An 11,567-nucleotide genomic window follows, 5' to 3' on the forward strand; every position below is an offset into this window, starting at 1 on the left:
AAAGGGGGGAATGGTGGGGGAGGGGTGTGCAGGGTGGAGGGGAATGGGGGAGGAAATGGGACAACTGTAATGGTATAGCCAATAAACTGTATTATAAAAACAAACAAAAAGTGCCCAACAAACAAACAAAAAAACAGGGGTTGGCAAACTTTTTCTGCAAAGGTCCACAGTATAAGTTTAGGGTTTGCAGGCCGTGCTGCCTCTGGGGTGACTGCTTACTTCTGCCACTTTGGCACAGAAGCAGCTGGGACAACACATAAATAAATGTGTAGGGTGGGGTTCCAATACAGCTTTATCTGCAAAAACACATGGGGTTTGGCCCACCCGATGATTTGCCACCCGATTTTCAAGTGCCACCCGATTTGAAGCGGTCCCTTCACTTGATGGTTCATCTTTGATGACAGGGTGGACAGTGCTTTGTGGGAAGGCAGCATTGACTCAGTATTATTTCCCTTGAAAATGACACCTCAATTTCTTTTATAAATTTAATCTTTTTTTCCATTCCCATTTAGTCCCCTTATACCCCTTGCCTCCCAGCAATCATCATACTGTTGTCGATGCCAAGAGGTCCTTTTTGTTCAACTCCTCCACCCCAATCTCCCCCTTACCCCCATCACCTATCATCTGCTCTCCATCTATAAGTCTGTCTCTGTTTTGCTTGTTAGTTCAGTTTGTTACATTCCACATATGAATGATATCATATGGTATTTGTCCTTCTCTGACTGGCTTATTTCACTTAGCATAATACTCTCTAGGTCCATCCATGCTGTCGCAAAGGGTAAATTCTCTTTTTTTCATGGCTGAGTAGTAGTCCATTGTGTAAATGTCCCACAGTTGTTTTGTTCACTCATCTACTGATGGACACTTAGGTTGCTTTCATATCTTGGTGATTATAAATAATGCTGCAATGACCATAGGGATGCTTATGTTCTTTTGAATCAGTGTTGTGGGTTCCTTTGGATCTATTCCCAGAAGTGGGATTGCTGGTCAAAAAGTAGATCCATTTTTAAATTTTTGAGGTATCTCTATATTGCTTCCCACAGTGGCTGCACAAGTCTGCATTCCCACCAACAGTGCACTAGGGTTCCCTTTTCTCCACAACTTCACCAGCACTTTTGTTGTTTGGTAATTTATGGATGATGGCATATGTTGATTTATGGATGATTCTGACCGATGTGAGATAATACCTCACTGTGGTTTTAATTTGCATTTCTCTGATGATTAGTGATGTTGAGTATCTTTTCATATGTCTATTGGCTATTTTTATGTCCTCTTTGGAGAAGTGTCTATTCAGGTCCTTTGCCCATTTTTTAATTGGGTTGTTTTTTTTTGGTGTTGAGTTTTGTAAGTACTTTATAAATTTTGGATATTAACCCCTTATCATGTGTATTAGCAAATATTTCCCTTATTCTGTGGGTTGTCTTTTTTTGTTGTTGATGATTTCCTTTGCTGTGCAGAAACTTTTTAGTTTGATATAGCCCCCTTTGTTTCTTATTTTTTGTTTCCCTTTCCTAGGGAAATATATCTGATAAAAAATTTCTATGAGCAATGTTCAAGATTTTGCTGCCTATATTTTCTTCTAGAATTTTTATGGTATCTGGTCTAACATTCAAGTTTTTGACCCATTTTGAATTTATTCTTGGGTGTGGTGTAAGGTGATCTAGTTTCATTTTCCTGCACATATCTGTCCATATTTCCCAACACTTTTTATTGACCAGAATATCTTTAGCCCATTGTGTGTCTTGTTTCCTGTCAAATATTAACTATAAAGGTGTGGGTTTATTTATGGGTTTTCTTTCTATTCCACTGATCTATACCAGCACCATGCTGTTTTGAATACTATGGCCTTATACTATAATTTGATATAATCATGCAAGTAGCATGATTGCTCTTTGTTTTTTCTCAGGATCACTGTTGCTAAGTGGGGCCTTTTGTGGTTCCATATATATTTTTGAAATATTTGTTCTAGTTCTGTGAAATACGGTGTTGGAATCTTGGTAGAAATTGCACTGACCCTATAGATTGCTTTGGATAGTATGGACATTTTAATGTTAATTATTCCTCTCCGTGAACATAGTATGTACTTCCACTTATTTGTATCTTCTTCCATTTCTTTCTTTTTCTCAGTACAGATCTTTTATATCCTTGGTTAGGTTTATTCCTAGGTATTTTATTCTTTTTGAAGCAACTGTGAATGGGATTGTTTTCTTAATTTCCCTTCTGTTAGTTTGTTATTGGCATATAAAAATGCAACTTATTTCAGGGTATCAATTTTGTATCCTGCCACTCTGCTGAACTCATTTATCAGATCTAATTGTTTTGATGGAATCTTTGGGGTTCTCTATGTATAGTATCATGTCATCTGCAAATAGACAGTTTTACTTCTTCCTTTCCAATTTGGATGTCTTTTATTTCTTCTTCTTGTCTGATTGCTGTGGCTAGGACTCCCAGTACTGCGTTGAATAAGACATGTGAAAGTGGGCATCTCTATCTTGTTCCCGATCTTTAGGGGAAATGCTTGTAGTTTTGCCCATTGAGTGTGACGCTGGCAGTGGGTTTGTCATATGTGGTCTTTATTATGTTTAGGTATGTTCCTTCTGTTCCCACTTTGCAGAGAGTTTTTTATCATAAATGGGTCCTGGATTTTATCAAAAGCTTTTTCTTCTCTTTTGATATAATCATGTTGTTTTTATCCTTCATTTTGCTTATGCAGTGAATCACATTTATTGATTTGTGAATGTTGTACCACCTTGCATTCCCAGAATAAATCCCACTTGATCATGGTGTGTGACCTTTCTGATGCACTGCTGTTTGGTTTGCTAATATTTTTTTGAGGATTTTAGTGTCTATGTCCATCAGGGATATTGGCCTATCATTTTCTTTCTTTATAGTGTCTTTATCTGGACTTAGAATAATGCTGGCCTGATAAGATGGGTTTGGGAGTTCCCCCCAGCCACTGAAATATCCCTCTGGTGCCACCCGTGGGAGCCCCACCAGCCCTCTCGAGTCTCTTCTGCACGCCCTACCAGTCAAGTTGCAGCGAAGCGGTTTCTTCTGTCTGTCCGTGGTTCTAAGGCTTCTCTCCGGCCAATGTTCAGTCGGTTATTCTGGATGATTTCTCTGTAAGTTTGTTGTGATTCCAGATCGGTCCTGGGAAGAGGTTAGTATAACTTCCACTCACTCCACCGCTGTCTTGGATCCAGTGACTCTCACTTTCTTATATTCTTACTAGATGATTGCATCTAGTCTCCTGGCTTTAATGTTCACAGTGAATCTAATGATTCTCAAACCCACCTCTCTCTTCCAACCTTGCTTCCAAGTACCAGAGCCACATTTACAAACATATATTTGGAATATCTTAAGTTTCACAGATTCCAAACTCAGCTTTCCCCTTTTTTCCCCTCAACCCCCAGCCTCTGAGGAAAAGTAATTCCTGGTTTTGCCTTCATATTTTTTTAAACTTCAGTAAATGGAGCCATCAGCCTATTTTCCCTCAGAGCTCACACTTCTTAGAAATGCCTCTTGGTTCGGGCCTCTGTTCTCAGTGTCCTACTCCAGGTCCTTACCATCTGCCACTGGAATCCTGCCCCAGGGAGCTGCTCACTGAGTCTCAGCCACCCACCAGAAGTACAGTCTTAGCACACACGCCTGATGGAGCTCTGTCTTTAAGATAAAAGCCTAATTTTTGCTGTTGTGTAAACCTTCTTACTACCTGGTGCCTTTCCATCCTACCCGAAAGGTTACAGATGCTGTGGCCACAGTCAATTTTCTAGTTGCTTGAAAATTTCTCCAAATCTTCGCAAGGCTCCATTTAAAATCTGCTCCCTTCCAAGAAACTGTCTTCTGCTCTGTCAGGCAGAAGTGAGAATTTCTTCCTGTGGAACTACAAAGTGTTCTGTTTGGCTCTCCAATGAAGAGCCAAAGGTTTTAGGACCTTTTGCAAATGTATGGACAGAGTATTGGTATTGTAACAATTTCACAGAACTGGTTTGCTCATAAAAACATTTCATATACTTCATGCTGCTAGTACCCTAAAAGAGAAAAACAGCCCGTATTTTTAAGTATTTCTTAAACATGAAAGTACATGTGTGTGTTTATCTCTCTTCAAACAGTACAACTTCTCTGGGTGATGAGTTCTGTAAGTATATTCCTTTTTAAAAAAATAGAATTTACTAACATTTGATAAAACTTTCTTCCTTTAAGTTGGAAGTAGTGATTCCTAATTCTATTATTTTGAGATTCTGTGAATAAACCCTTATTTGTATAGATACTATTTTCCCCTAAAACAAAGAAAATCGTCTCAACACGTGAACATTCACGAAGCTTATCACTACACTAAAACGTTGTTTTGGGCCCAAACGAAGTGATACGCAACTACAACTCCTGCATTTTCTCAGAGTCCGAAAGAGAGGATGCACATTAACGGGATCGTTCTGATGCGAGAGGCTGCCTCTGCCCGTCCCTTGAGCTGTCTCAGCTGACACAGCTCATACGACCCTGGGGCACACTTACAGGTCCATTTAATTACCTAGGTTCTTTCACACAGGAGATGAAAACTCTGGGACTGATACTAACTCTCATGGTTTATAATAGTAAGACCTATTTTTGAGGCCTAGTATTTTTCTGTTGAGGAGATGTACACATAGCTCCACCTACTGGGTAAGTGGGAATTTTGCTAATTTTTGGGTGGGAATTGGCGGAGACGATGCTGAACCCTAGATCGACACCATCCATAATTTTGAAGATGAGGAAAATGACACTGAGAGAAAGAAAGTGAACTGTACCTAAGGCCCAACATGCAGGTGAAGCAGAATGGGATGTGAGGGTGATCTAGATGCGACATCGTCACCCCACTGATCGCCAGGGTCGATTCAGCTGATCTGGCTGGCTAGGCGGGTGTCCCCTTCCTCCCTCACCGATCCAAGTGCGTCCCTCCCGAAGCTGCGCGCTTGGATGAAGAGGATGACCTTCCCAACGGGGGGACAGGACCGGTCTTTGGTCAGGGGTATACAAGCAGCTGCGCTCCCCTGCTAGAACCCCCAAAGGAACTCTCAAGAACTCTTTCTCTTCCCCCCCAAACTGGATAACCTGCAGCCAATGACACCTGACTTCACGCTCACAGATGGGAGACAGATCACAGAACAGAACAAAGGGAGCTTCCCAGATGAAGCCAGAGAAGACGCTGAGAGGCTGAGCAGATGAGAGTACCAATCAGCNCCCCCCCCCCCCCCCCCCCCGTTAGCATTCACCGACCTTTCTGACTTGCTGTGGCTGACTGAGCACATGCGGTGTGAATGTGTCTGGTTTCTGAGGTACAGTCTGGACCAAGCCTGAGGACAAGGCAGTGGCTGCTATATGAGGCTGAGTCTGGATTCCAGCTTGTGGTGGAGTCTAGGATGCAAAAAAAAAATTTAATTGTCGTAATCAAAGTTAGAATCAGGAGTTTAGATGTGGTCATTTGGGGATCACATCTAAAATAAGATAAAATATTTACAGATATACATTTCAACTCATCAGCACCTAAATCTGAGCCTAAACAATTTCAAACCATAGAGTTAAACACCAGACCAGTTATTTTCATGCTCTTATTGTTCTTTAAGTGGCTAAGATGTTCATTTGGAAATTCTGTGAAAATAAAAAACTGAAATAAAAAGAACCTGTAGCATCTTTACATTGAATAGGTCAGGTATTAAGAGCAGCAAGGAAGTCTGTGAGGCTTGAGAGCCCAAATTCCTGCATTTAACCTGCAATTGCCTGCTCTCTGGGGACGGTCAGCCACGTGCCAGCACACACAGGCCCAGAATGCAACGTGGTTCTTCCCCTAGAGCAGGGAGGGGTGTCAGACTCATTTTCACTGGGGGCCACATCAGCCTCACGGTTGCCTTCAACCGAATGTAATTTCAACTCCTTACCAGTTAAGGAGTAGTTACATTTATACAGCCCTAAAATTATTTCAGCCCTTTGAAGGCAACTGTGAGGCTGATGTGGCCCCTGGTGAAAACGAGTTTGACACCCCTGTCCTAGAACGTCAACTCTAATGGAAGGTTTGGACAGGGGAAAGTCCAGAAAAGCTGTATTAAAGAGCAGACTTTCCCCTTCACAGATACTCTAAAGATTTAGCAGGGGAGTCAGGATTTTTGCGAATGCCAAGGGCCTGTGGGCCTTGCCTTCTCACCCCAGGGCCCACTCTGCTAAGGACCCTGGGCAGTCACGGTCGAGCAGCACTGCTTGCGGACCATATTTTGCTGAAACCTACGGCAATCACATTACATAAACACAAACTTAAGGTCGATGCACAGGGTATGTAAACATAAAAGGAAATTTCACTAGTAACAACTCTCTCAAAACTTTCACTTCTAAATGTGTGGTCACATTTTCCTTAGTGCAGGCCTCTTCACATTACAGGTGCCTTTTAAGGACTACATTTGGGAGGTAGAATGTAAGAGTGGACATGAGTCTTAAAGCTCTGGAGTCAGAAGGTTGAGGTATAAACACTAATTCTGTTGTTTTCAGGCAACTTGCTAAGTCTTCAAGGGCCTCAGTTCACTACCTAAAAATGGGTTTTATCACTTGGCTCTTCTAGGGAAGGGAGGATTAAATGAAGCAAGCCATTTAAAGTACTTGATGTTGTGCCCAATGCACAAAAAGTGCTCAGTGATGGCAGCTACTATCATAATGTCATAGGTATTTGAAAATGACTACGTGTACTATACTGTGTTCATTAAAGGTAAAAGGTACCATAAATAGAAAAGCACCCTATATAAAAACAGTGCCGATGATTCAAATTTTTGAATACCCAGTCTCCCCCCCACCCCCCCCGCCGGACAGTTTTCTGCAACTGGGAAGCCTGATTTGGATGCATTTATGAAAAAGCTCAGGTATTTGTCACGAGCAGAGTGTTCATTTTATGCAGGCTTCAAGGCAACGTAGTTAGAAGACACACTTCACACCTGGAGTTTGAGGCTGCCTACGGGGAGCTGCACTGAGGTGACACTGGAGCCCTGGATAGACACTGGGAGCAGCAGCTGAGCAGTTTGCGTGGTCAGCAGAGCCTGAGGCTGAGCGACAACAGCAGGCGGTGCCTGTCCCTGGGAACTGACGTAGAACTGTGGGACGATGCTCTGCTGCTCTGCCTGGGCCACAGGCACCTCTTGCTTGATCACCACAGCCTTTTTGGCAACAAGGGTCTGGCCACCTGTAGAGACAGGCTGGCCTACAGAATGGCTGGCTCCCGGGACAGGCTGCCTGGGGCTGGAGCAGTCAGTGAGAGAGGTCTCATCTTTAATGGAGGAACTGACACTGCCATGCTTCTGCTCTAACGGGCTGACAGAATTAGCTGGGGCACCGGGCTGGGGTTCCAGTGGCCGCCGCTGCTGCTGCTGCTGCCCTCGTTTTTCAACCTCAAGCTGCATTTTCAGAACTTCCACGAGCTTCTGCTCTTGTTCCAGTTTCCTCTTTAGCTCTTCGATCTGCTTCTCTTTCTCCTGAAGCTTGCGATCCTTCTCAGCCGCATCCAGTTCCAGACTGGACAGAGTGCTGCTGGTGGGACTTAGGCTGTCTTCATTACCTGTTGCTCTCAAAGGAGATGAACACAAGAACTGAGAAGGTGACATCATGGTCATGATCTCAGTGAACGTGTCTGCCATGTTTGTGTCCTCGGTGCTGAGACCGGACTGTTCGGAAGGAGACGGTGAGACCGGCAGAGGCGAGTTGACAGTTTCCACATGGGCTGCATCACCAGTTCCAGCAGATGGCAGTTCTGCCTTGAAGGTGGAGCCTGAGCTAGTCACACAGTTTTGTAGTGTGGTTACTGGCAGCGCCATGGTGATTTCCGGGTTACTGGTGACGATGGCAGATGTTGACACTGCCACAATGCCATCAGCGGCAACGCCATTGCTGTTCATCTCTTGGTAGGGTTTCAGGCGTTCGATAAGGTTCGGTTTGGTGCCTGACACTGGAAGACCCCTTAACTTCAGTTCTGTCTTCAGTTCTGATACCTAGAAGTACAAACAAATCAGCTCTCTTCTGGTATTAAAGCTTTCTGACAAACCCACAGGACAGTTTTATGACCAGGAATGGGGCCTACATCGGGCAGACAACTCTGTATTATTGCATACCTGAAAGTGGGACAGTTCTTTTTTCCTTTTTGACACACAGAAACACACACACAATTACAGAGCTGAAGAAACCGAAAGGCCAGTAATAAATAACAAAGCAAGAATTTTTAGGAGTGAATTTCTGTTGTGTCAAAGAAAAGATTTACTACTAGAAACGTTGATGACAGCAGCTCCATTTATTGAGTAATTACTGTGTGCCAGACACAGTTGGAAGTGCTTTATTCTTCCACTCGGTCTTCACATGAGGTGTAGGTGTTATTATTACCATTTTAAAGAAGAGGAAATCGAGGTGGCGAGAGGGTGAATCACCAGCCCAAGCTGCCTCAGGTAACAGAAGGCTCAGCTCGCTTAGAAACCCAGAAAGGCTGGCCCTGGAGGTCACATTCTTATGTCACATTTCCCCACTTCTCCCAAACTTGGCAATGAGTAGGGGGAAATCTGTCTCTGGAATCAGAACAGGTATGGTGTTGGCACATGGTATTATATACTCAATAAATGAGAGCTATTACTGGTCACTATAATGATATGGTAAACTTAATGCATGTAAAAGGAAAGTGCCTCTATGAGGGTTATCATATTGTTGGTAAAGTTAACCATCTGCTGAAAACTACCTAGACAAACCTTGCAAACCATTTACATTTCTGTGGTACATGTGGGTGAATACACTCTGCTTGGAATTATCACCTTTAAGTCGTCCAGGCTGGAAGGCAGAGGTCCTGGCTTTCTCATGGGAGCAGACACATTCTGTCTTGCCGTGTTAGGTACGGTATTGTTCAAAGCTGAATTCCCACTGTTGTTGTTTTTGTCATTGAGAGGCCTTCAAAAGAAAAGGAAAATCAGAGTTTATAAAAAAATAATTTCTGGATTTGATATCGCTTATACTAAAAATTTGACTGTTAACTTAGAAAGAGAAAAATACCATGGGCATGAATGGGAAGACTCAGTCTGGTAAAGATGTCAATCTAATTAGGACCCAATAAAAATCCCTGTAGGCCAGGGGTATCCAACCTTTTGGTGTCTCTCCCACACTGGACGAAGAAGAGTTCTCTTGGGCCACACATTAAATACACTGAGGAATGTGATCACAAAAATATCTTATAACTTTTTAAGTAAATTTGTGATTTACTTATGTTGGGCTGCATTCATAGCCATCCTGAGCGACATGTGGCTCATAGGTTGCAGGCTGGACACCCCTGCTTAGGTTTTGCTTGTTTGCTTGCTTGGTGGAAATTTATAAAACAGTTCTAAGCTTTATATGGAAATGCAAAGGACCAAGAATGGCCATGGCATCCTTGAAGAAGAAAAGCAAGGTGCAAAGCTGGGAGAGCCATACCACTAGATACCAGTACTTACGAAAAAGCCAGTTACTCAGATGGTGTGGTGCTGGTGCAAAGACAGAACAACAGATGGATGGGAGAGATCAGAGAACACAGAAACAGCCCCCCCCCCCGCCCCGCCAAGGTGACATGGCACCCCAGTTCCACTAAATGGTACTGGGCCAAACTGGGTGTTCATACAGGGAAAAACAGTGCTCCAGCTTTGACCCCTACCTCACATCATCCCCTAAAACCTGAGTGTGACTTTTGAAAACAATACAGCTTTTAAAGAAAACTAGGATAATGTCTTCATGGCCTTTGGATAGGAAAAGATTTCTTAAATAGGACACAAAAGCACTAGCTAAAAGGGTCATCTTTAAGAGGGTGAAAGGTCAAGCCATAGGAAAAACAATACATTTTTTCTCACAAAAGACTCATATTTACAATATATAAAGTCTTGCAAATCAGTAAGAAAGACAGCAGACTCAAAGGGAAAGTCCTGAGTAAGCATATCACAAGAAAGTATGAGGTCTGTCCATGAGGCATCTAGGCTTGTAATATGAAAAATAGAGACATTTACTGAAAAAGATACAAGAAACATTGTACGTAGGACAATAATGCCTCAATCCCCTGGAAAGTAGGCACTTTGGGACCTCACACAGTTCTCCCAATCGCTATCAGCTGTCCCATCCTATTTTCCTGATTCTCATCAATGGTCTGAAATCTCTCCCCTTTCAAAGGGGATTTTAGTTTTGGGAAAAAACAGAAGTTGCAGGGCACCAAATCTGGGCTGTAGGGGGGTCTGAGTCACCTGGGTGGTTTGACATTTCACCAAAAAACTGCACAAGACATGATGCATGAACGTGTGTGTTGCTGTGATGAATCTGCCAATCACCAGTTGCCCATAGCGGCGGCCTTCTGAATTATTCAAACAGATTTTATGGAGAAATGTTCAAGCTTAACGCAAAATCTGATGCAGATTTGTTGCTCTGCTTGCTCAGTCCTTTTGAATGCGGTGGCCACACAGACACAAGCTCCCTCAATGGTGTCTACTGGCCCCACTGACTAGTACAGTTAAGTTGTCGTTGTTCACACATGTGCTTTCCAGTCCATTTTCCTTGGCTTCCAGGTTACATCGATGTTGTGTAAGCTGTTCTCATTATATTAACAATGGTTAGACTTTTTTCAGGCAGACCTCATATCCAAATGATTAATAAATACATGAACAAAGCCTTAACCTCAACAGGTATGAGAAAAATGCAAATAAAAAGCACAACAAAATAGCACTGCACACCCAGAAAGATTGCTGCTATATTGCAGGCTGCTGATACCAACTACTTGGAACAGCCAGAACTCTTCCTCATACAAAGCTGGTAGAACTGTGGACTGGCACAACCACCTTGGAGAATTTTCATAGTACTTACTAAACAAAAACCCACGCCTATCTGCTGCCACAACAATTCTATTCCTACACAGGGACCTGACAAAGACATACATTTCTCAGTTAAAAGATGCACACTAGGAATATTTATTACGGCAGTTTTCATAACAGCCCCAATTGGAAGCAATCCACCTGTCTGTCAAGAGTATGGTGGATGGATAAATTATAGAACACTAGACAGCAATAAAAATGAACTGCTATTTGCACCAATAAAGATGCATCTCACAAACAATGATGAGCAAAAGCAGCCAGACACACAGGTGGGGTTCCATTTATACAATATTCAAAAGCAGGCAAAACTAGTCCCTGGGATAGAAGTCAGGGCAGTCACCAAAAGCGGCTGACAATGTTCCATTTCTTGATTTAGGTGGTTATAGGGGATGCTTACTTAGTCATCAATTTCACTTATGATTTACACATTTCTCTGTACGTAAGTTATACTGCACTTTTTAAAGCTTATTAAAAATGTTGGTTAGTACAAGAGTTAGGTGCCTTTGTACTGATTTCCTTAAAGGCCTGACCAGAAAAAACTGAGGTCCTCTCTGACTTCTTTCGATTGTGATACTCCTGGCCACAATGGCATTTCCTTTTCTCATGGTTGACACCTATTAAAGAAAGGTAACATGATGGCTGACACCACACAGTCAATTCCACTGCAGCCTGAGGCTTTACCATTGTATAAGCCTTGGCACT

General features: G+C 42.8%; 1 protein-coding gene across 6 annotated transcripts in view; it reads right to left on the bottom strand.

The window, feature by feature from the left end:
* MRTFB (myocardin related transcription factor B) overlaps positions 1 to 11,567 on the bottom strand; it is a 201,601-nt gene that overhangs the window by 18,560 nt on the left and 171,474 nt on the right. For 5 of the 6 annotated variants that reach the window (XM_037067753.1, XM_037067758.1, XM_037067755.1 and 2 more), the window contains 3 exons: positions 8,802 to 8,934; positions 6,951 to 7,997; positions 5,254 to 5,391 (listed from right to left, as the gene is read on the bottom strand). In XM_037067753.1, the coding sequence (XP_036923648.1) occupies positions 5,254 to 5,391; positions 6,951 to 7,997; positions 8,802 to 8,934 (1,318 nt within the window). The remainder of the gene's footprint in view (positions 1 to 5,253; positions 5,392 to 6,950; positions 7,998 to 8,801; positions 8,935 to 11,567) is intronic. The other variant, XM_037067756.1, reaches the window with a different exon arrangement.

Source organism: Sturnira hondurensis, unplaced genomic scaffold (assembly GCF_014824575.4).
Source record: "Sturnira hondurensis isolate 20B ecotype Veracruz unplaced genomic scaffold, ASM1482457v3 Scaffold0017394, whole genome shotgun sequence".
NCBI classification, from domain to species: domain Eukaryota; kingdom Metazoa; phylum Chordata; class Mammalia; order Chiroptera; family Phyllostomidae; genus Sturnira; species Sturnira hondurensis.